The following is a 25,933-nucleotide window of genomic DNA, read 5'->3' as shown; positions in this document are numbered from 1 at the left end:
CACCCGAGCCCCAGCCTCTGTGGGCTCCCCAAGGGCCAGATCCACAAGCGGTGGCGGATGAAGAAAGGCTTATGCGGGCACGAACTCGCCCTGCTTATCTGGGGGACTACTTAACCTCTTTTCATTCTTAGGCTCCGTTAGGTGTCTTAGTCAACCTCCAGGTTAATGGACTGAACTGGCTAGTTTGGAGAGTCCATCCGTTTAAGGGTTAATGTTTATTTCTTACAGGTATCACTCTAGGTTCTTGCCCTATGGACATTTTATATATGGTACCAGTCCCTGGTTTTGGAAAGGGGGGGAAATGTTATGTATGGTACGACGTGCTGTACGTCATACTGTACGTTGTTATGGTTTACGACAGTGTGCTGCTTTACGGATGAATGGGTTGTCAGAATGTGTGGCACATGTCATTAAACGACAGAGTGATGTACAATGTGAAACTGTGCAGATGTCTGTTCTTCTACAGCAAGGCTAGATATAACAAATATGACTCAAGTAAAAGTAGTCATCCAAATAATTACTTGAGTAAGAGTAAAAAAGTACTTGGTGAAAAAACTACTCAAGTACTGAGTAACTGTTGAGTTACTTGAGTTTATTTTTTAACACAAGGCAACAATCAGACAGACAAAAATACAAAATAATCATCTTTAGGCAAATTATAGTTCATCCAACAATAAAATAAATTAAAATGAATTACAAAATAGCTTAAATTAAAATAATTCCGGTAAATTCAAGTACTTATCAAATAAAATAATAATAATAAAAAAATAAGCACAAGTAACACACATTTCCAAACCTTTATACTTTTTTTTACCAGGCAGAACTAGAATGAGGCAGCCCATAAACTCTCATAAACTGTGTATGTGTGTGTCTCCACAGTGACAGAACAACAGAAGGAAACACAAACATTTCATACCAGGTATGCTGAATAGAAAACTGCACACCAGAAGGAAGCGGTCAACATAAAATAATCAATAGGTGTTGATTAGGCCTACTCAGTACCTTTGTATTGCATGGCAAGCAACAGCCCTTTTTCTGTGTGCCTAGAAATTAATACTCTGATCTGTGATTAGGCCACACTGCACATCTCACTGAGCAGAGGAAAAGAGCAGCAATACACATCAACTGAAAAAGCACCAGTCCATGATAGATGGCCAAATAAAACAATATTGCAGGCCTAGTATCCCAGAACACAAATTAAGCTGAATGCATGTTCTCTAAAAGGCATCAGAGGAGAGTGATGTAGTTGTAGATGGGGCATTATGTTTACTTCCAGCTCCAATATCTAACAAGAAAAGTCAGCAAAAAAAAAGTCACACTTGTCCCCACCCCCCCAAGATAAGCAGCATAAAGCATGTATGATGTGTCTTTACAATGGAGTTATACATTAATAGCTCTGTGCTCTCTAGCACAACCATTACACAGTTAAGGGAATTACACGCTTTGCTCAAAAGCAGCTGAGAGAGGAGCAGCTTCCCCCATCTAGACTCCCACAGGCAGACAACAGATTTGGCAATATTCTAACCTTTAGGCTGACACTGGCCCTTTGACTGGTTGACTTCAGTCAACACTCCAGGAACTCTTTGGCACAGTAACATGAAAACCCTTTTATATTGAAGGCCCCACTGGGAGTTTGTGTGTGTGTGTCAAAACATGCAGAAACAAACTATTTCACCAAAGAATCGCTCAGTGATGTCACTATTAAGCTTCAACAGTAGCTGGCTCTCAAGGTTCTTGCTGTGAAGCTGTGATCGTTTAGCAGTGAACAGGAGTCCTGCATGACTGAAAAGTCTCTCAGGCTGCAGATGCAGGAAGACCTGTGTTGACTTTGAGTGAAAGCTTCTTGATGCGAGGAAAGGTGTGGAGTAGATCCATACCTGCAGGGGACAGACATGAAAGGTACCTCTCCAGCTCTCCTACTTGTGATTTTCCCAACTCCATGGATGCAAAGAAGTCGTCTTCATCAGAGAGGCCGCTGTTTGCGCTGGTGACATCATCCAAGTCGGTGTTGAGGTGATTTCTGATGTAGTCAAGGCCTGTGGGTTTTAGGGCAAGATAAATCGTTTTTCAAACGAATTAAGTCTGCACATTATTCTCACCCTTCTACTGTATAGGCTGTCAAGCTGCTGATGTTTGACATTAAAAGCTACCTGAGCTTCTAACTATATTGCCACCCTGTGGTTTGTCACTGACACACTATAATCCTAAATTACAGTAATATTATACAGAGTTATATAGGTCAATGTCTACTGGTTCACATTTGAATTGATAAACAATTATATTTACCAGCATTTAAGATGTTCTCCTCTGTGGTCCAGGATGTTCTGAATCTTGGTAGGAGTATTGCTGCTGCAATCAGCTCAGGCTCTTTCATGACGTCTCCAAAACGTTTCTGGATCCCTTGCTGCAGGGCGTGAACAAGAGGTGTACACATTTTGCAAGTTGACTCCAACCTCTTCAGCTTGTCCCGCAACTGGTAAGGTGTTGGCAGCAGGAGGCCCATATGCACAGATGATTCCCCTTGGAGGATATTAAGGACCATGGCAACAGGCTTCATCACAGCAGCATACTCGACCAAAAACCCAATTTCAGCTGGATTGAACCTATAAAAGATGTAACGATAAAACAATTACTTATAGCTATTTCTGGTACAATGTGTTTATTATGCATTGTACATGTTAAATGCACAAATAAATAAAAAATAAAATAAATTATTTAAATTATTTCATTCAAGTCATCCACAATTGTCACACCACCATGCAAAGAAAACTTAGTTACTTGAGACAAGTGGAATCACCCATTAATCAGCAAGGCTTATTTATTTTTATTATTCTTTTAAAACAAAATATACATTTTGTCAACTTACATCTTTATCTTTAATGCTGTGCAGACATTGCGAATTGCTTGTTCTCCTTGCTCTCGGTGAATGCGCACAATCCTTTCTACAGCGAGGAACAGGGAGCTCCAGCGTGTCTGATTGGGTCGGAGAAACAGCAGCTTGCATTCACGTTCCACTGTTTCATGAGCCATGGTTGACCTGCTGGTTTTATTCCAAAGAGCATGACACTTTGCAAAAGCAGACCGAGACAGCCTCTTGTAGGTTTCGTTTGCAGCTCCTCCTGCAGCAGTGGCATCAACTGTGGATATAAGATTGAGGAGATGGCATGCACACTTTTGGTGCCTTGGAAGTTGGTACTCAAGGCCTGTGTTGTCATCCAGAATAGCAGACACATCTTGACACTCCACCTCTGACTCACTCTGATCTTCTGTTGCATCATCAAAGGTGGAGTCACTCTCCTCTTGTACATTGATGGCTTCCTCCTTTTTCTCCTCACCATATAATCGAAAGGCCTTCAGGAAGTTTGAGCCACTGTCTGTTGTCGCCATGGTCACTTTTTCCCTGATGTGGTACTCAGAATGTATTTCCTCTAATGCAGCAGCACGGACATCAAACGTGTGCGAGCCTTTGACAGGTCTACAAGCCAATGCAGCGGAGTGCCTCTCCAGTGAGGTGTTGTCTATCCAGTGACAGGTGACACCTAAGTAGCTACGTTGTCTGGCAGACCAGCAGTCTGTTGTGGTAGCAACATAGTTCACAGCACTCAGCTTTTTGATGATTATGCTCTTCTTGTGTTTTGCAGCTTCTTGTATTCTTGTGCATAACGTTTTCCTTGTCATTACTGTTTGAGGTTGCAAGGTTTCTATCAAAGTCTTGAAGGATGGCGTCTCAACCACAGAAAATGGTTGGTTGGCCTCACATACAAAACTTAGCACCAGCTTGTCAAGCGTTGCTTGTGTTACCCGTCCTGGGGCAGCGAAGGCTGTGATTTTTGCATTTTTCACAAGAGTATCACTGGAAGAGGAGGACTTACGCTTTCTGTGGTTCTCTAGTAAGTCTGTGTACTTTGCCAGTTTGTTGGGGAGAACCCTCTGTGGATGAAAAATAATCTGTAATTTTCATCATACACATCAACTATGACAGACAAATTGAGAAATTTGCTTCCAGAAAATCACATTGTAGGATTTTTTATGAATTTATTTGCAAATTATGGTGGAAAATAAGTATTTGGTCACCTACAAACAAGCAAGATTTCTGGCTCTCACAGACCTGTAACTTCTTCTTTAAGAGGCTCCCCTGTCCTCCACTCGTTACCTGTATTAATGGCACCTGTTTGAACTTGTTATCAGTATAAAAGACACCTGTCCACAACCTCAAAACAGTCACACTCCAAACTCCACTATGGCCAAGACCAAAGAGCTGTCAAAGGAACCAGAAACAAAATTGTAGACCTGCACCAGGCTGGGAAGACTGAATCTGCAATAGGTAAGCAGCTTGGTTTGAAGAAATCAACTGTGGGAGCAATTATTATGAAATGGAAGACATACAAGACCACTGATAATCTCCCTCGATCTGGGGCTCCACGCAAGATCTCACCCCGTGGGGGCAAACTGATCACAAGAACGGTGAGCAAAATTCCCAGAACCACACGGGGGGACCTAGTGAATGACCTGCAGAGAGCTGGGACCAAAGTAACAAAGCCTACCATCAGTAACACACTACGCCGCCGGGGACTCAAATCCTGCAGTGCCAGACGTGTCCCCCTGCTTAAGCCAGTACATGTCCAGGCCCGTCTGAAGTTTGCTAGAGTGCATTTGGATGATCCAGAAGAGGATTGGGAGAATGTCATATGGTCAGATGAAACCAAAATATAACTTTTTGGTAAAAACTCAACTTGTCGTGTTTGGAGGACAAAGAATGCTGAGTTGCATCCAAAGAACACCATACCTACTGTGAAGCACGGGGGTGGAAACATCATGCTTTGGGGCTGTTTTTCTGCAAAGGGACCAGGACGACTGATCCGTGTAAAGGAAATAATGAATGGGGCCATGTATCGTGAGATTTTGAGTGAAAACCTCCTTCCATCAGCAAGGGCATTGAAGATGAAACGTGGCTGGGTCATTCAGCATGACAATGATCCCAAACACACCGCCCGGGCAACGAAGGAGTGGCTTCGTAAGAATCATTTCAAGGTCCTGGAGTGGCCTAGCCAGTCTCCAGATCTCAACCCCATAGAAAATCTTTGGAGGGAGTTGAAAGTCCGTGTTGCCCAGCGACAGCCCCAAAATATCACTGCTCTGGAGGAGATCTGCATGGAGGAATGGGCCAAAATACCAGCAACAGTGTGTGAAAACCTTGTGAAGACTTACAGAAAATGTTTGACCTGTGTCATTGCCAACAAAGGGTATATAACAAAGTATTGAGAAACTTTTGTTATTGACCAAATACTTATTTTCCACCATAATTTGCAAATAAATTTATTAAAAATCATACAATGTGATTTTCTGGAGAAAAAAAATCTCATTTTGTCTGTCATAGTTGACGTGTATCTATGATGAAAATTACAGGCCTCTCATCTTTTTAAGTGGGAGAACTTGCACAATTGGTGGCTGACTAAATACTTTTTTTCCCCACTGTATATTACTTTGGTCATTTTTCCTTTAACCCATTAATGTTGTAGGTGCGCCTTTTTTCAACAGTTCCCAATAGAAATCTGTACCGCACCTGCTGCTATTTCAACCTCTAAATGGCCGCCTATGAAAAGCCAAGTGACATTTACTCCTGATGTACCGACTGACCTGTTGCAACCTCTACAACCACTGTGCTTATTATTTGACCCTGCTGGTCTTCTATGAACGTTTGAACATCTTGGAGAGAAATGTGCCCTTAATGGCCACGTACTGTCGTAATCTCCACCCGGCACAGGCAGAAGGGCACTGGGCACCCCTCAGAGCCTGGTTGTTCTCTAGGTTTGTGCCTTTCTAGGCAGTTTTTCCTAGCCACCGCGTTTCTACATCTGCATCGCTTGCCGTTTGGGGTTTTAGGCTGGGTTTCTGCATAGCACTTTGTGACATCTGTTGATGTAAAAAGGGCTTTATAGATCCACTTCATTGATTGATTGATTGATGGTAGAATTGTCAAAATACCAGTGGTAAAAGGTGTGTACCTTGATGAAACCTCAAAATGGTACGTACAACGGATTCAAAAATGGACATTACATTTTACAATGACATCCTTCATTAAAAACACCTATTTGGTATCTCTTGTATACAAAAACACAATGGAAAATACAGTGGCAGTGACCCTTTAAAACACACCTTGCAGAATAAACGTGTCTTCCTTACCCTCTAACCTCTTTAGCCTAGATGACCGCCACGGGCCCATCGGGGACGGGGTCCCAGACCGCAATGTGCTCGAGCCCCGCCTCTCGGTGACCATCCCCCGGTAGGCAGAGGTTGGTCCCAGCACAGATTCTGTGCCCCAGGCGGCTTCACCAACAACAAGCGGGCCTGTGGTAGAGGACACCGTTCCTGACCTGCTACCAGAAAAAATGAAGGGATAGAAGAGTTCCAAAAGGCACCTCAGCGTTTAACTACGAAGGTGTTACAAACTAACCCTGACATTCAGTCTATGACAATTGTCCTCTGGCCTGGCATTTTGCTTAAGACAGTCATTTGTTCTTGAGGCCTGTCATCTTGACTGTGAGCTTTGAGCAGTCCAGCTCCACAAACACTTTCTTGAATGCCTTGAACGTGTACTCCGGCTTTTGGGGGTGGCTGAGATTCAGAGCATACAGTGAGGGGAAAAAGTATTTGATCCCCTGCTGACTTTGTACGTTTGCCCACTGACAAAGACATGATCAGTCTATAATTGTAATGGTAGGTTTATTTGAACAGTGAGAGACAGAATAACAACAAAACAATCCAGAAAAACGCATGTCAAAAATGTTATAAATTCATTTGCATTTTAATGAGGGAAATAAGTATCTTGTCCCTGACATCCTTGGAGAGGTCTTTGGTCTTGGCCACGGCGGAGAGTATGGAATATGATTGATTGATTGCTTCTGTGGACCGGTGTCTTTTATACAGGTAACACGCTGAGATTAGGAGCATTCCCTTTATGAGTGTGCTCCTAATCTCAGCTCGTTACCTGTATAAAAGACACCTGGGAGCCAGACATCTTTCTGATTGAGAGGGGGTCAAATACTTATTTCCCTCATTAAAATGCTAATCAATTTATAACATTTTGGACATGCGTTTTTTTCTGGAAGTTTTTGCTGTTATTCTGTCTTTCACTGTTCAAATAAACCTACCATTCAAATTATAGACTGATCATTTCTTTGTCAGTGGGCAAACGTACAGAATCAGCAGGGGATCAAATACTGTTTTCCCCTCACTGTATGTCATGCCAAGAAGAATGGCAGAAGCCTTTGCAAAACTCAGACCGGTGATCACTTAAGGATGACGCCTACCTCCTCTGGACCATCACTCGCCACGGCACCCTCCTCGTTGATCGCATAGATTTGCTTTACATGTTGCGCAAGGTCTTGCAGGAAATGACCCCCCTCAGCTTCCTGTAGAATAAATAACACACAAATACAGACATTCTGTCAATGTGGGGAACACATTTTATTCCACCTGGATTACGACATGCCCTTATTTGTTATCAGATTGCAGTGAACATTCTCTCCCTCTCTCACACACTCACACACGTGATCGAATATCCATGGATGAAAATGCTTTATTGCCCCCACACGGTAGTCTTTAATGAGGCCACCTCCAGTAAAGCTGAACAATAATTCCTCACTGAACTCACATCATGACCCTGATATAGAATAAAATCACTGATCTCATTGGATTCAATCTGTGCATGTGAAATCTATGAAATCACAGACCCAAGTATCCTATATTAGCAAAAGGTGTACAATAGCACAGTGGGGCCCGTGGCTTAAATTGCAGCACCGAACATCAGCCAGCTAAATACAAAACAGTGCATTTTTCCTGAGGATACTTTACCATCCAGCATGACCCGCAATCTGTCTGAAAGTACTCCTCCCTTGGAATGGAATAAGGACTTAGGGGCTTAGGGGTGTCCTGCATAAACCTTGCCTCAAGATGCTTTGCGGTGAGCCTGTGGAATTGTTCATTGATCTGAAAGACAAATACTGAAATATCATCAAGCAAGGCTCATAACAAAGAGGTTTGTCATAGTGAAGACATCATTTGGCATTTTCTTTTTTTGCCTGCCGACTCACCTGAGAGGCTTCTAAACAGAGCAGGCTATCTGTCTCAACACGGTTGATACGCTACTAGCTAGTTCGCGCTAATACAGACAAACCTAAATTAGCTAACGTTAGCTTAGCTTAGAAAGTAACCTAGCTAGCTACCTACTAGCTAAAGGTAGTATGACACAAATAAGGGGACGCGGAAACGTAGCGTGGGACGCCGTATTCTCGGCATATTCAACAGCGTTTAAATAATGCATTACCTTCAACAATGTTATCTTGTGATCAAGCCATCAATGTTAGGTGATTTTTGGTGATGTCAAAATGTTAGCAATTAGCAAGTTTGAAATTTCAGTGAAAATACTATTTTCAGCTTTTTGATGAGCGGTTTTGAGAAAAAAAACCTCACGTATTATCGCCATTCGGGCCCCAGTTGTTGGCCACCTTACTATTCAGTTCCATTACAAGATATATCCGTTCAATTTTGTTCAAGAGACACACGGCCCGCGTACCGGAAGTGTTTGACTAGTTGGCTAGGCTTCCGGTAAAAAATAATGAATTTCCTGTCCAGTTTTCATTGCGTGGCCCGGTGCGCCCTCTTGAGGACGATTAAAAAATGGTCCATCAGCTACAATGTCTCATCATTTGTCTTATAGATTCATCTTATGTTTTGAGAAAGTAGATAACAGTTTAAATCTAAAATATGAGTATTAATAATTTACATCAAATAAACCTTTATTTTCAGTGATGTGCATTGACATAAACAATGAAAACACTTGGAGTTTGTTGCAGAGATGCACTTGGAAAGTAAAGGAAGAACTACACAAGAGTGGTTCCATATATATATATAGCATTTTAGACTTATTTTTTTGTACAAATAAATAATTTCTTATGAACACAAACAATTAAATCTCGACCTCCATCCTTATATTGTCACAAAAATCACAATAATATTCCAGCTCCACCGCTACCTCTTGATCCCACTGCACACACCTGCAGTGGAACCAGTGCTGGCAGAAGTCACAGCACAACCATGGCACCTCGGATCTACACTCCTGAGAGGAGCTTGCAGGCGGATCACGCTCCCCGCAGCGAGCACAGCAGGTGGTCTTCTTTTATACCAAATAATAGATGGATTAATATGGTTTTACAAAATGTAGAAGTTCTTCAGCAACAATAGTAATTGATACAACTGAGAGAGAGAGAGAGAGAGAGAAAAACAGATGAAGTACCTGAGAGCGGTGCCATGGGTGGCGTGACCGACGTGACCGGTGGAGCTTTTCTCTTCCTTTTCTGTGCTGCAGTTTGAGAAAAAGTACTGTTAGACAGAGCATGTTTCATGAAAACCCTTTTCCACTTTTTTACACCAACACCTCTGGAGGAAGCCGCAGAGGTTTTGGAGGAGGTGGAGATGACTTGAGGGCTGGTGCTATGCACTGTAGATATGTAAAGAGATATTCTGTTGTTTACATTGCTGTTGTATAAAACAGATAACAAACAGTCATTTTTATGTAATTTAACACGCGTTTACCTGTGGAGGTGGCGGTATTCAAATTGCAGGGGGCCAGGGACACCAGATGAGGCCGCTACGGTGGTGTGACCAGGGGAGTCTGAGGAGGCAGTTGGTCCAGAGGAGGCCGTGTTGGTGGTGACAGACAGGGTGGGTGGTGTGCATCGCGGTGGCGGTGGACAAAACCGCCGACGATGGCTTGGAGGAGCCGGTGTTTGTAACGGTGGGGTTGAGGGGCCGACGACGGTGTGGCCGGGAGAGTAGGCACGTGGCCTTCTGCAGCTGGGGACTCCGGCGGCTCCTACAGGTGTTGCACACCGGGAGGCACTGGCAGTGGTGATACAGCTGTCAGGAGTGGTTCCGGCAGGGGGTCCCGCAGAGGCGATGGCGCCAATGGTCTCATCCACGGCAGGCCTGTCCTGTGCCCTCTGTGTTCTGAGGGCTGCCCGACGCTCTTTCTCCTCTGTCTCGGCCCTCTCCTTCTCACCCCTCTCCTGCCACCGGCGCGTGTATTCCTCCCCGGTGAGGCACGTGGCGACCACAGCGACTCTTCTGTATCGGTCCATCCGATACTTCAGGACAGTAAGGATGTGCGCCAGGTCCTTCGCTATCAGCCCACCCTCTATTAGGGGGTGCTCTTCTAGAGCTAGGCCTGGGACTGGGACTGGAGATGGGGCTGAGGGTCCTCCTGTGGTCACTGGGGAGGAGGCGCTGACGGATGGCACAGTGCTGCTGGTTCCAGGAGAGACGGTGGTGGGACACAGTAGGGACAGAGACAACATTAAACGGGACCCTTCAATGGCTGAAGGGTCAAAAAGGGAAGAGGCCACACTTATTAAACCCTTCCACCACATAGCGCATGTCCTTGCATCGCTGGTACGAGTAGCGGAATACTCTGGCAAATTCTGATTTGTTTACCATGTAGGAGTGGTCAAAATGGCTAAGGTCTCCAGCTACCTTGGAGAACTCAGCCTTTAAAGGGCCAAAGTATGCCACGTCCAGCGGCTGCAGGACACGGGTGCAGTGTGGTGGAAGACAAAGAAGTAGAACCCCTTCCCTTAGTGCCGCCGCGAGCACCTCCGGGTCCATGTGGCTATTGTGCCCATCGAAGAGGAGAAGGAGAGGGCGCTCCTTCACTGCATGCTTAATGAAGTGCAGAAACCACTTCCTGAACATGGTCCCCGTCAATGTAGCCACCGCTAGCCAAGGCTTGGGGGGGGGGCATCCAAGTGTGTAGTGGCCACCGGGGAAACACTTGGGGTAGATGATAAAGGGGGATGGGGGAGGATTGGGGGGGGGGACATCCTCCCCAGCTGCGTTGACGCAGGCCAGCACTGTGATGTGCTCCTTGGTCCCAGGAGCCTGCTGGTACACGTGTTTTGCGGGCCGGGGAGCAAGCACTTTGTGCCTGCTCTGGTCGCTACGAAACCCAGACTCATCGCAGTTATAGATTTGTCTGGGTTTCTCCCTCAACCCACTCTCCTTCAAGTGCTTCTCATAAGAAGCGAAGAAGGTGTCCATCGTCAGACGCGTGCCACACTCAGCACTCCCCCTGTCCTGGGTGTCCGGCCTCCTCACGCGCAGGTTCTCGTGGCTCCTCCTGAACATTTCCCACCACCGCTTCCCCAGTGGTGGGATTGTTTCCCCTGGGTGCCGAAACCTACAATAGAATAGAATACATATAAGTGTCCATCCAGGATGAAAATGTTTGTTTTGGCATCACCATACACATCCACATTTACATCACACACATTGAGAACAGTCAGTCCACCAGTCTACATACATAAATACAGTGAACACCAAATACCTGCATATTTTGTCGGCGTATTTCATCAGCCTCTGTCTGGTGAAGGGGATCCCACGGCCGGCGCAGTAGATACAGTACTGCACCAGAGAATTTTCATCCTCTGGTGCAAGCAACGTGGGCGGTCCACTGCAACAACCACGGGTCACCAGGCCGCTCAGCCTGTCCGCCAGGGTCTGCCGAGGTACACCACGCACCTTGGTAGATAAGAAAACCAAACTGTTACTAGCAGATAAACATCACATACACACGGTACTCTCCTAATAACAAAATAAGCCTAACCTTGGCAGCCTGGGGGATAGCCATCCCTGCCCAGCAGTCCTCCATGGCACGGAACACGTCCACTGCTTCCTCTTGACTTTCTCCACGCTGTGGTGTTAATACATGTACCTAAATAACTTGGCATACTATACACATTTTGGAAAGATATCTGAATATGTATACACATTTACATTTCACAGCCAAGGCATTGAAAGGTGATGAACGTTTACACAATAACTAAAAGTGTACCCAAGTTTTTTGTGTGATGTTATCTGTAATGACAATTAGTGTCCCAATGAGTTTAATATTGATGGATACATTGTACAATTTGACTAAATACTACCTCGATGTAGCTGTTGTAAGACGAAACATACCCAACAGTGATAGGTGTCAAACAGTTCACGGGTCAAAGTTCCAAATACATTTTTGCAGATTGTGCAAAACGCCTCCGTCTGATACGATAAAGCTTGACCACATTCCGCTGTTTTCGTGATATGTATTATCTAACGCTTTAAATGTTTTCCCTTTTTGCTGTCTTAGCACTTCTATCAACATTTAGCAACTAAGCTAGTAACATTAGAAAATCCGTTAGCTATTTTTCAGAGGTAAACAGATGGATATTACATGATGTGTGGTCTGTCGCGCAGTCAAATTTTAGAATACGCAGCGTGTTCCACTAAATGTGTACATATAACTTATTTGAAAACGCTGAAAACCTGCCTTCACTTTCTCAAATTGCACTGAAAATGGGTGGTCAGCTAGCTAGAAGGGTGTCGTTAGAAGCAAAACGTACCGTTGAATTTAAACGTTGACCTCGCAGCGATTTAGTCATCCTACCGCTAGAGAGTGTCAGAGGTTTGGGGAAAATTAGCTACAAGTTAGCTAGCTAGTCTAGTCTAGGCTACGTTAGCTAGTAACACATGACCAAACGAGAGCTCGCTAACCATCGGTCACATACGACCCAACAAAATGTGCAGACAAAACATGTCATCCAAAAAACTGTCATGCAGAGGCCCAAACTTTACAGTGGAGCACGGAGGCCATCTTGTGGTTAAATGTGGGTACTGCACCTCATGGTGATTCACTTTCAGCATTTGCTCTTTAGGCCAGCGTTTCCCAAACGCGGTCCTGGGGTCCCCAAGGGGTGCGCGTTTTGCGTTTTGCCCTAGCACTCCACAACTGATTCTAATACTCCAGCTTGATGATGATGAGTTTATTATTTGAATCAGCTGTGTAGTGCTAGGGCAAAAACTCCCAAAACGTGGCCCGAGTTTGGGAAACCCTGCTTTAGGCTAATACTAGCCTATTAGGATGACTTGGTTCGATCGCTTTAATGGCAACTGCTGAACTCTGGTTTTCACTAATTACTTGTCCCAGGTCACCATTATGAATCCAATAGCAAAACAAATGTTTCAAAATTGCTCAATAGTGAAAAAAGGCCAGGAAACGATGGGTTCTCAGCAATATTTCACCAACAACCAATCACTATTCACGCATAGACATTAGGATCATCAACAAATATTCCTAAGTCATACTACAAAAGGGTTGTAACGAAATGGATTTGTCTGTTCAATGCAAGTTCAACGTCAAAGAAAAAGTGCATCACCACAACAAACGTGTCTTTAGATACACTGTAAAAAATGACTTTGTGGAATGTACTCAAGCTATTACAGTCAACAAAAGCACACGTCATATTGTTGAGTAGATCTTTTTGCTTGTTTTTATGAGTAGATAAGCTTGAGTAAGTTGAGTTGATGTGGTCCAATACATTGAGTAAAGATGATAGAGACGTAAAAATGATTATATTACGTTGATTCGACTCAAATAGACATTGTGTTATTTTACCTGAATGATTCATCCTATTATGTATTTAGACCAACTTACTTTGGATTCACTCAATCACATCCCTTAAGAGAAAAGGTATCCGGACACCGGGAATCCATTTATTTAAACATCAACGGTTTGCAAAACATCTGTTATTATGAGTTGACAAATTACTGAATTGCTATCAACACTGCAGGTAAATCCTGATTGCTGCAGGTAGGCAACACCGTAGAAATAGGAACTACAACACTAACAACAAGTGACATTTACTCCTGATGTACTGACTGACCTGTTGCAACCTCTACAACCACTGTGCTTATTATTTGACCCTGCTGGTCATCTATGAACGTTTGAACATCTTGGAGAAAAATGTGCCCTTAATGGCCACGTATACTGTTATAATCTCCACCCGGCACAGGCAGAAGGGCACTGGCCACCCCTCAGAGCCTGGTTGTTATCTAGGTTTGTGCCTTTCTAAGGAGTTTTTCCTAGCCACCGCGTTTCTACATCTGCATCGCTTGCCGTTTGGGGTTTTAGGCCGGGTTTCTGTATAGCACTTTGTGACATCTGTTGATGTAAAAAGGGCTTTATAGATCCACTTAATTGATTGATGGTAGAATTGTCAAAATACCAGTGGTAAAAGGTGTGTGACCTTGATGAAACCTCAAAATGATACAACGGATTCCAAAAAGGAAATTTCAAACCGTAACTGTACGGGAACAAAATGGACATTACATTTCACAATGACATCCTTCATTAAAAACACCTCTTTTGTATCTTTCGTATACAAAAACGCAATGGAAAATACAGTGGCAGTGACCCTTTAAAACACACCTTGCAGAATAAACGTGTCTTCCTTACCCTCTAACTTCTTTAGCGTAGATGACCGCCACGGGCCCATCGGGGACGGGGTCCCAGACCGCAATGTGCTCGAGTCCCGCCTCTCGGTGACCATCCCCCGGTAGGCAGAGATTGGTCCCAGCACAGATTCTGTGGGCCAGGCGGCTTCACCAACAACAAGCGGGCCTGCGGTAGAGGACACCGTTCCTGACCTGCTACCAGAGAAAATGAAGGGAGCTAAGAGTTCCAAAAGGCACCTCAGCGTTTAACTACGAAGGTGTTACAAAGTAACCGTGACATTCAGTCTATGACAATTGTCCTCTGGCCTGTCATTCTGCTTAAGACAGTCATTTGTTCTTGAGGCCTGTCATCTTGACTGTGTGCTTTGAGCAGTCCAGCTCCACAAACACTTTCTGGAATGTCTTGAACGTGTATTCCGCCTTTTAGGGGTGGCTGAGATTCAGAGCATATGTCACGCCAAGAAGAATTGCAGAAGCCTTTGCAAAACTCCGACCGGTGATCACTTACGGATGACGCCTACCTCCTCTGGACCATCACTCGCCACGGCACCCTCCTCGTTGATCGCATACATTTCCTTTACATGTTGCGCAAGGTCTCGCAGGAAATGACCCCCCTCAGCTTCCTGTAAAATAAATAACACAAAAATACAGACATTCTGTCAATGTGGGGGACACAGTTTATTCCACCTGGATTACGACATGCCCTTATTCGTTATCAGATTGCAGTGAACATTCTCTCCCTCTCACACACACACACACACACACACACACACACACACACACACACACACACACACACACACACACACACGTGATGGAATATTCATGGCTGAAAATGCTTTATTGGCCCCACATGGTAGTCTTTAATGAGGCCACCTCCAGTAAAGCTGAACAATATTTCCTCACTGAACTCACATCATGACCCTGATATAGAATAAAATCATTGATCTCATAGGATTCAATCTGTGAATGTGAAATCTATGAAATCACCGATCCAAGTATCCTATATTAGCAAAAGGTTGATCACTTCCTGTCTTTTGGCGTGCAAATGTCTAGCTAGCTAGCTAGTCTAGGCTACGTTAGCTAGTAACACATGGCCAAACGAGAGCTCGCTAACCATCGGTCACATACGACCCAACAAATGCGCAGACAAAACATGTAATCAAAAAACTGTCATTAAAATAATGTGCATTTGTAAAGCATAGATTTGACTTGCAAAAGCGGCTGATTTTTGCGCATCATTTCCTGTATTTATGTTAAATTATTTGGAATACATTCACCACACTAAATCATGTTCACACGCACAAACAAATAATTTACTTCAAGATTTAATGTTTAAGAGAGTGAGTACTCAATTGGACGACATTTCATTGTTACATACCTAGTCTCGTCTCAGCTCAATTTATTACCAGACTTCTTGAGGTAGTGACGTTTTTGTATTTCGCAGCAATAGTATCTCTTCTTCTGTCACTAACTTCGGGGTGCAGCGCATATGGTTCAGTGGCGCTCATCAGCGCCATCTACCGTCGGGGAGTTTGAAAAAGGAACGAACGAGTCTCTGATCTTGTCAACATCAGCATTTTGCTCTACTTACCGTGAAGTAAAATCATAATAGTCATCATCATAATAGTAGTACATTACAGTATATATTTGAGTAAAATAGTACAATTTAAAGGGAGTATGTCAGGGTCAATTACTGACAAATGAGAACACACTAATCCTCAGGGGTCATTTTGGGACAAAACGCACCACTTTGTGAAGGTTTTGTTTTGATTGAAGAGCAAGAAAATTATTAATTGGTTCCACTTCTTTCCCTTCTAAATGCGTTTGCCTAAGGAAAGCCAGTATGCACATATCTAAATGTTATAAAAAAATTTTTTTTTTTTTGCCACTCAGAACACAGACATTTACTTTAAGGGGAGTTACCCTCATTTTAGACTTCCCAACCATACATTTTCATGACAGTGTTCCTAATCTGTAGTAGGCAAAGCAGTTGAAAATCGGTAGGTTAACACCAAACCGTGAAGTGATTATGAATTCAGAGCAGTCGGATTAGGTCATAGTCAAATACATTTGAACAAATGAACAACAATATAACATGGAAAGTGATGTGAGCATTGCATTGTGGAAAGCAATGACTTTACAAGAACATGTATTGCAATGCGAAGCATGTATTTCTAGATTAAACACTGATTCAGTGTGGTGAACAAGTACCTGTATGATTTGGTGTGCTCTACTTGAACATGTGCTTAGAGTTTTGAAACCACTGCCTATATGATGAGCTGTTGTATTTATTTTTTTACCACATACTTATGAAAATTGCACCGGTTGAGAGATGATGGCTCTCTGAGCCTACGGTAAAGAGTACTTCTGATCCAGCAGGTGGTGCTAAGATCCCTCCCTATATTACTTGAATGATGAGTTGACTTATTCCTTATAGCTCGCTCTCTGCCAATAAGGCGGGCCAGCTGGATGTCCTAGGACACGATGGTCACCCTCTTTGCGTGGATGGCACACAGTTTGGTGTCCTCGAACAGACCGACCAGGTAAGTCTCGCTAGCCTCCTGCAGGGCCATGACGGCGGAGCTCTGGAAGCGCAGGTCGGCGATTTTTCTCCACAGGCGCTGGAAGGGCACAATGCGGACGAGCATCTCAGTGGCCGACGGATCTCTCTGAGACACGGTGCCGGGCCTATAACTGGGAGGCGCTCCTGCGCGCAGACTTGGCGTTGAGCTGCTTCCTGTAGGCTTTGTCAAGAGTGGATTTGCAGTCGGAGTATAGCCTCGAAATGCCCATGTGAAATGTATAAAGACGGCAGTGGCATCTGCTGATTGGACACCATCTCCCCACCACCCCGATTGGCCCATTGCGGAGGACTCCTCTGTCGGTTACTGGAAGGGATGCTTTGCTTCTTTTTTTTAGGACCGCGCGCCCAACACAATACACTGAGCGCCCAAAACAATAGTCCACTAAGCGCGTGCGTACAATAGCACACTGCTGGCCCTTTGCGCGCAATAATAGTCGTCAAAGTCAAGAGTGAAATCTTGTGTTATATTTTAATGCTAGCCTGTTATGGCAAACGAGGCCAATGGTACACTGCCTGCACACTACACACTGCGCGCCGGCAAAAGCACACTGTGCGCGCGCAACAGCACACTGACAGCCCTTTATGCGGAATATTAGTCTCCAAAGTCCAGAGTGAAATCTTGTGTTCTAATCTAATGCTTGCCTGCTATGGCAAACGAGGCCTAGTAGGTGTTATTGTTCATTCATGGCCTCATATGGGAACATGATATAGTGCCATGTATGTAAGTAATAGTCGACATAATTGTGTATACACCCACTCAATTGGTTGGCTCTTAAAATAGCCTTTGGAGGTTGAGTTGTCAAGTTGAAGCCGCAGTAGCGAATTTACTTGGCTTTGACGGTCTTCTTGGGGAGTAGGTAATGGGGGCTTCTTGTTTGCACGGGCAATGTCTCCGGCCAACTCCAGGATCTCAGCAGTCAGGCACTCGAGCACGGCAGCCAGGTAGACTGGTGCGACAGCGCCCAAACGCTCGGCATAGTTGCCTTTGCACATCAGCCTGGGCATCTCTTAATCCATCTTGATTTAAATGTTCATGTAAAATTTGTTCCCAACATTGAAAAATGTCTGTGTTTGTGTGTATTTTTTTTTCCCAGCAAGATGAAGGGGGTGATGTCCTGCAGGACCTAGCACAACATGTAAGGAAAATCGTTGTGTACTAACCTGGGATATTTACGTTAAGGATTATGTTTACCAATCGATGACAGTATTGACTCAATACGGGGTTTGCTTTCCGCTATCCGTCGCCGTTTAAATGTCTGACATATAACCGTGCTTGAGAAAACCACAGGTAGCATAATGTATTTCATCAGATTTCGTGCGTTTCTGTGTGAAAAGACACTAATTTATGTGCTACTTAATTCGTGTGAAAAGACAGCAATTTAACACACAACAACCATAAACTGATAGCCTATTTTTCTTTATTTTCTTTATTATGGCTAATTAAACGTTATGAATATACAGAAATGTTGTCTTTATTTAATAATGTTTCAAACATTGTAGTTGTATGCCTATGTACTGTTTGAGATTTTCTGAACATCATTTGTGAGAAAATACACACATTTACGTGCAACTTAATTCGTGGGAAAAATTGTTTTATTAATGCTAACGCTGTTTTCTATGCTTGATTTCGATTAATACTTTGGGATACTGGTGCACTTTTGGTCAGAAAGCCCCCTTTTCCGTGTAGGCAACAGTACACGATTTTCTTCATAATGCATTTCATATTTCGTAGAGTCTAAATTACACAATTTTCTTCATTATTCATTTAATACATGTTAAAGAGGTTAATGTAAAAATAATGAAATATGTCGGCTTTCACTTATGGCACTTCCAAGGCCTTTCTATTGTGGTTATGTCAATCATATTATATACTTAGGCTATTGTAACGCGTTCAACCAGTTAGCAAGTCAGAAATGTCCGTTTCCTAGTACAGACTACCACTTGAATGCTGTATTATGCCAACTTCACATTCTCGTGGAAAATGGGAAGTTGTAACTCCCACATGATTGTGTTCAAGTGGTTTTGAAGTCGGAACAATTCTTAAACCAATAAGATTGGCAACAACATTTTCACTATTTCTCACTTGTAATTCCTACTTGGAGGGTCATTCAAGTGAAACTTCCCAGTCGGAACTAGGTATTTCCGATAACTCTGATAGCACCCTGAACACGACATTAATATGTGTGATCGACAACAGTAGGGTCTGGGTCCCGGCGTGTCCAGTCCCCATACCCATTCCATAGGAGTGAGTGTCAGTAGTCTACTATATGTCCGTGCTATGTGAAGTAAGTATGGTGATTATTATTAAGGTTCTGGTCGTCTGAGATACCAACAAGTAAGGCTATACAACATATAATATCAATAAATATATATTTTCTCCTATTAGTGTATTTGAGTTTGTTCTGTCGTTTCTGGATGATTTAATTGAAATTGCAACCAACTTTCTATGGCTTGTTTTAGATAGAGTGATATTTGAGAGATTATTTCATTTCAAATAACTGAAAGTGAGAGGTTGTAATTTGAATAAAGGGGGGAAATGCCATTACTGAACATGTGGTGATTAGAACAAAAGATTTTACTCTTGACTTTGGCGAATATTATCGCGCGGCAGTGTCCTAATGCCTGCGCGCAGTGGACTATTGGCATCGTTCGCCATAGCAGGCTGGCATTAGATTAGAACATAAGATTTCACTCTTGACTTCAGCGACTATTATTGCGCATAAAGGGCCGGCAGTGTACTTTTGCGCGCACATTGTGCTTTTGCCTGCGCGCAGTGTGCAGTTGCATCCGCGCAGTGTACTATTGGCCTCGTTTGCCATAGCAGGCTAGCATTAAATTATAACACAAGATTTCACTCTTGACTTCAGCGACTATTATTGCGCATAAAGGGCCGGCAGTGTACTTTTGCGCGCACATTGTGCTTTTGCCTGCGCGCAGTGTGCAGTTGCATCCGCGTAGTGTACTATTGGCCTCGTTTGCCATAGCAGGCTAGCATTAAATTATAACACAAGATTTCACTCTTGACTATGGCGACTATTATTGCGTGTAAAGGCCAGCAGTGATCTATTGTTTTGGGCGCGCAGTGTATTATTGCGGGCGCACGCAAAGTGTATTGTTTTTTGGCGTACAGTGTGTTTTATGGGCGCGCAGTGTATTTTTCTGGGCGCGCAGTGTACTGTTTTGGGTGCGCGGTCAAAAAAAAAGAGAAGCAAAGCATCCCTTCCGATAGCCGACAGAGGAGGCCTCCGTAACGGGCCAATCGGGGTGGTGGGGAGATGGTGTCCAATCAGCAGATGCCACTGCCGGCTTTATACATTTCAGATGGGCATTTCGAGGCTATACTCCGACTGTCTAAGAAGGAAGCTAGCGCCATGGCCAGAACCAAGCAAACCGCTCGCAAATCCACCCAGTGCAAAGCCTACAGGATGCAGCTCGCCGCCAAGGCTGCGCGCAAAGTCAACATGTAAGGAAAATCGTTGTGTACGAACCTGGGATATTTACGTTAAGGATTATGTTTACCAATCGATGACAGTATTGACTCAATACGGGGTTTGCTTTCCGCTATCCGTCGCCGTTTAAATGTCTGACATATAACCGTGCTCGAGAAACCACAGGTAGCATAATGTATTTCATCAGATTTCGTGCGTTTCTGTGTGAAAAGACACGAATTTATGTGCTACTTAATTCGTGCGAAAAGACAGCAATTTAACACACAACAACCATAAACGGATAGCCTATTTTTCTTTATTTTCTTTATTATGGCTAATTAAACGTTATGAATATACAGAAATGTTGTCTTTATTTAATAATGTTTCAAACATTGTAGTTGTATGCCTATGTACTGTTTGAGATTTTCTGAACATCATTTGTGAGAAAATACACACATTTACGTGCAACTTAATTTGTGGGAAAAATTGTTTTATTAATGATAACGCTGTTTTCTATGCTTGATTTCGATTAATACTTTGGGATACTGGTGCACTTTTGGTCAGAAAGCCCCCTTTTCCATGTAGGCAACAGTACACGATTTTCTTCATAATGCATTTCATATTTCGTAGAGTCTAAATTACACAATTTTCTTCATTATTCATTTAATACATGTTAAAGAGGTTAATGTAAAAATAATGAAATATGTCGGCTTTCACTTATGGCACTTCCAAGGCCTTTCTATTGTGGTTATGTCAATCATATTATATACTTAGGCTATTGTAACGCGTTCAACCAGTTAGCAAGTCAGAAATGTCCGTTTCTTGGTACCGACTAGCACTTGAATGCTGTATTATGCCAACTTCACATTCTCGTGGAAAATGGGAAGTTGTAACTCCCACATGATTGTGTTCAAGTGGTTTTGAAGTCGGAACAATTCTTAAACCAATAAGATTGGCAACAACATTTTCACTATTTCTCACTTGTAATTCCTACTTGGAGGGTCATTCAAGTGAAACTTCCCAGTCGGAACTAGGTATTTCCGATAACTCTGATAGCACCCTGAACACGACATTAATATGTGTGATCGACAACAGTAGGGTCTGGGTCCCGGCGTGTCCAGTCCCCATACCCATTCCATAGGAGTGAGTGTCAGTAGTCTACTATATGTCCGTGCTATGTGAAGTAAGTATGGTGATTATTATTAAGGTTCTGGTCGTCTGAGATACCAACAAGTAAGGCTATACAACATACAATATCAATAAATATATATTTTCTCCTATTAGTGTATTTGAGTTTGTTCTGTCGTTTCTGGATGATTTAATTGAAATTGCAACCAACTTTCTATGGCTTGTTTTAGATATAGTGATATTTGAGAGATTATTTCATTTCAAATAACTGAAAGTGAGAGGTTGTAATTTGAATAAAGGGGGGAAATACCATTACTGAACATGTGGTGATTAGAACAAAAGATTTTACTCTTGACTTTGATGAATATTATCGCGCGGCAGTGTCCTAATGCCTGCGCGCAGTGGACTATTGGCATCGTTCGCCATAGCAGGCTGACATTAGATTAGAACATAAGATTTCACTCTTGACTTCAGCGACTATTATTGCGCATAAATGGCCGGCAGTGTACTTTTGCGCGCACATTGTGCTTTTGCCTGCGCGCAGTGTGCAGTTGCATCCGCGCAGTGTACTATTGGCCTCGTTTGCCATAGCAGGCTAGCATTAAATTATAACACAAGATTTCACTCTTGACTTCAGCGACTATTATTGCGCATAAAGGGCCGGCAGTGTACTTTTGCGCGCACATTGTGCTTTTGCCTGCGCGCAGTGTGCAGTTGCATCCGCGCAGTGTACTATTGGCCTCGTTTGCCATAGCAGGCTAGCATTAAATTATAACACAAGATTTCACTCTTGACTTTGGCGACTATTATTGCCTGTAAAGGCCAGCAGTGATCTATTGTTTTGGGCGCGCAGTGTATTATTGCGGTCGCACGCAAAGTGTATTGTTTTTTGGCGTACAGTGTGTTTTATGGGCGCGCAGTGTATTGTTTTGGGTGCGCAGTGTACTGTTTTGGGTGCGCGGTCAAAAAAAAAGAGAAGCAAAGCATCCCTTCCGATAGCCGACAGAGGAGGCCTCCGTAACGGGCCAATCGGGGTGGTGGGGAGATGGTGTCCAATCAGCAGATGCCACTGCCGGCTTTATACATTTCACATGGGCATTTCGAGGCTATACTCCGACTGTCTAAGAAGGAAGCTAGCGCCATGGCCAGAACCAAGCAAACCGCTCGCAAATCCACCCGGTGCAAAGCCTACAGGATGCAGCTCGCCGCCAAGGCTGCGCGCAAAGTCAACATGTAAGGAAAATCGTTGTGTACGAACCTGGGATATTTACGTTAAGGATTATGTTTACCAATCGATGACAGTATTGACTCAATACGGGGTTTGCTTTCCGCTATCCGTCGCCGTTTAAATGTCTGACATATAACCGTGCTCGAGAAAACCACAGGTAGCATAATGTATTTCATCAGATTTCGTGCGTTTCTGTGTGAAAAGACACGAATTTATGTGCTACTTAATTCGTGCGAAAAGACAGCAATTTAACACACAACAACCATAAACGGATAGCCTATTTTTCTTTATTTTCTTTATTATGGCTAATTAAACGTTATGAATATACAGAAATGTTGTCTTTATTTAATAATGTTTCAAACATTGTAGTTGTATGCCTATGTACTGTTTGAGATTTTCTGAACATCATTTGTGAGAAAATACACACATTTACGTGCAACTTAATTCGTGGGAAAAATTGTTTTATTAATGCTAACGCTGTTTTCTATGCTTGATTTCGATTAATACTTTGGGATACTGGTGCACTTTTGGTCAGAAAGCCCCCTTTTCCGTGTAGGCAACAGTACACGATTTTCTTCATAATGCATTTCATATTTCGTAGAGTCTAAATTACACAATTTTCTTCATTATTCATTTAATACATGTTAAAGAGGTTAATGTAAAAATAATGAAATATGTCGGCTTTCACTTATGACACTTCCAAGGCCTTTCTATTGTGGTTATGTCAATCATATTATATACTTAGGCTATTGTAACGCGTTCAACCAGTTAGCAAGTCAGAAATGTCAGTTTCTTGGTACCGACTAGCACTTGAATGCTATATTATGCCAACTTCACATTCTCGTGGAAAATGGGAAGTTGTAACTCCCACATGATTGTGTTCAAGTGGTTTTGAAGTCGGAACAATTCTTAAACCAATAAGATTGGCAACAACATTTTCACTATTTCTCACTTGTAATTCCTACTTGGAGGGTCATTCAAGTGAAACTTCCCAGTCGGAACTAGGTATTTCCGATAACTCTGATAGCACCCTGAACACGACATTAATATGTGTGATCGACAACAGTAGGGTCTGGGTCCCGGCGTGTCCAGTCCCCATACCCATTCCATAGGAGTGAGTGTCAGTAGTCTACTATATGTCCGTGCTATGTGAAGTAAGTATGGTGATTATTATTAAGGTTCTGGTCGTCTGAGATACCAACAAGTAAGGCTATACAACATACAATATCAATAAATATATATTTTCTCCTATTAGTGTATTTGAGTTTGTTCTGTCGTTTCTGGATGATTTAATTGAAATTGCAACCAACTTTCTATGGCTTGTTTTAGATATAGTGATATTTGAGAGATTATTTCATTTCAAATAACTGAAAGTGAGAGGTTGTAATTTGAATAAAGGGGGGAAATACCATTACTGAACATGTGGTGATTAGAACAAAAGATTTACTCTTGACTTTGATGAATATTATCGCGCGGCAGTGTCCTAATGCCTGCGCGCAGTGGACTATTGGCATCGTTCGCCATAGCAGGCTGACATTAGATTAGAACATAAGATTTCACTCTTGACTTCAGCGACTATTATTGCGCATAAAGGGCCGGCAGTGTACTTTTGCGCGCACATTGTGCTTTTGCCTGCGCGCAGTGTGCAGTTGCATCCGCGCAGTGTACTATTGGCCTCGTTTGCCATAGCAGGCTAGCATTAAATTATAACACAAGATTTCACTCTTGACTTCAGCGACTATTATTGCGCATAAAGGGCCGGCAGTGTACTTTTGCGCGCACATTGTGCTTTTGCCTGCGCGCAGTGTGCAGTTGCATCCGCGCAGTGTACTATTGGCCTCCTTTGCCATAGCAGGCTAGCATTAAATTATAACACAAGATTTCACTCTTGACTATGGCGACTATTATTGCGTGTAAAGGCCAGCAGTGATCTATTGTTTTCAATCAATCAATCAATTTTATTTTATATAGCCCTTCGTACATCAGCTAATAACTCGAAGTGCTGTACAGAAACCCAGCCTAAAACCCCAAACAGCTAGTAATGCAGGTGTAGAAGCACGGTGGCTAGGAAAAACTCCCTAGAAAGGCCAAAACCTAGGAAGAAACCTAGAGAGGAACCAGGCTATGAGGGGTGGCCAGTCCTCTTCTGGCTGTGCCGGGTGGAGATTATAACAGAACCATGCCAAGATGTTCAAAAATGTTCATAAGTGACAAGCATGGTCAAATAATAATCAGGAATAAATCTCAGTTGGCTTTTCATAGCCGATCATTAAGAGTTGAAAACAGCAGGTCTGGGACAGGTAGGGGTTCCATAACCGCAGGCAGAACAGTTGAAACTGGAATAGCAGCAAGGCCAGGCGGACTGGGGACAGCAAGGAGTCACCACGGCCGGTAGTCCCGACGTATGGTCCTAGGGCTCAGGTCTCTCAGTTGGCTTTTCATAGCCGATCATTAAGAGTTGAAAACAGCAGGTCTGGGACAGGTAGGGGTTTCGTAACCGCAGGCAGAACAGTTGAAACTGGAATAGCAGCAAGGCCAGGCGGACTGGGGACAGCAAGGTGTCAGCATGCCCGGTAGTCCTGACGTATGGTCCTAGGGCTCAGGTTCTCAGAGAGAAAGAGAGAATTAGAGAGAGCATACTTAAATTCACACAGGACACTGGATAAGACAGGAGAAGTACTCCAGGTATAACCAACTAACCCCAGCCCCCCGACACATAAACTACTGCAGCATAAATACTGGAGGCTGAGACAGGAGCGGTCCGGAGACACTGTGGCCCCATCCGAAGAAACCCCCGGACAGGGCCAAACAGGAAGGATATAACCCCACCCACTCTGCCAAAGCATAGCCCCCGCACCACTAGAGGGATATCCTCAACCACCAACTTACAATCCTGAGACAAGGCCGAGTATAGCCCACAGAGGTCTCCACCACAGCACAAACCAAGGGGGGGCGCCAACCCAGACAGGAAGATCACGTCAGTAACTCAACCCACTCAAGTGACGCACCCCTCCTAGGGACGGCATGAAAGAGCACCAGCAAGCCAGTGACTCAGCCCCTGTAACAGGGTTAGAGGCAGAGAACCCCAGTGGAGAGAGGGGAACCGGCCTGGCAGAGACAGCAAGGGCTGTTCGTTGCTCCAGAGCCTTTCCGTTCACCTTCACACTCCTGGGCCAGACTACACTCAATCATATGACCTACTGAAGAGATAAGTCTTCAGTAAAGACTTAAAGGTTGAGA

General features: G+C 43.5%; 2 protein-coding genes across 8 annotated transcripts; both read right to left on the bottom strand.

The window, feature by feature from the left end:
* Positions 1–526: 526 nt before the first annotated feature.
* Positions 527–7,412, bottom strand: LOC311137247 (uncharacterized protein). Its single transcript, XM_084171637.1, has 4 exons — positions 7,311–7,412; positions 6,184–6,377; positions 2,287–2,603; positions 527–2,036 (listed from the first exon to the last, which is right to left on the bottom strand). The coding sequence occupies exons 3-4, from the start codon at positions 2,555–2,557 to the stop codon at positions 1,795–1,797; spliced, it is 513 nt and encodes a 170-aa protein (XP_084027763.1). The 5' UTR covers positions 2,558–2,603; positions 6,184–6,377; positions 7,311–7,412; the 3' UTR covers positions 527–1,794.
* A 486-nt stretch (positions 7,413–7,898) lies between these two features.
* LOC311137245 (uncharacterized protein) lies at positions 7,899–15,758 on the bottom strand. 7 transcript variants are annotated; one of them, XM_084171633.1, is made up of 9 exons: positions 15,704–15,758; positions 14,831–14,945; positions 14,324–14,514; positions 11,660–11,746; positions 11,381–11,574; positions 9,595–11,233; positions 9,296–9,361; positions 8,473–9,175; positions 7,965–8,003 (listed from the first exon to the last, which is right to left on the bottom strand). In XM_084171633.1, the coding sequence occupies exons 4-6, from the start codon at positions 11,702–11,704 to the stop codon at positions 10,384–10,386; spliced, it is 1,089 nt and encodes a 362-aa protein (XP_084027759.1). In that variant the 5' UTR covers positions 11,705–11,746; positions 14,324–14,514; positions 14,831–14,945; positions 15,704–15,758; the 3' UTR covers positions 7,965–8,003; positions 8,473–9,175; positions 9,296–9,361; positions 9,595–10,383. The 7 variants fall into 7 exon arrangements, with proteins under 7 accessions (XP_084027760.1, XP_084027761.1, XP_084027756.1 ...); XM_084171630.1 differs by having other exon boundaries at positions 7,913–9,175; positions 14,324–14,517; XM_084171629.1 differs by having other exon boundaries at positions 7,913–9,175.
* Between the last annotated feature and the right edge of the window lie 10,175 nt (positions 15,759–25,933).

This window comes from Coregonus lavaretus (genome assembly GCF_964263955.1).
Source record: "Coregonus lavaretus genome assembly, chromosome: 11".
NCBI classification, from domain to species: Eukaryota; Metazoa; Chordata; class Actinopteri; order Salmoniformes; family Salmonidae; genus Coregonus; species Coregonus lavaretus.
The sequence above is the reverse complement of the archived record's forward strand: the minus strand, read 5'-3'. Positions and strand labels throughout refer to the sequence as shown.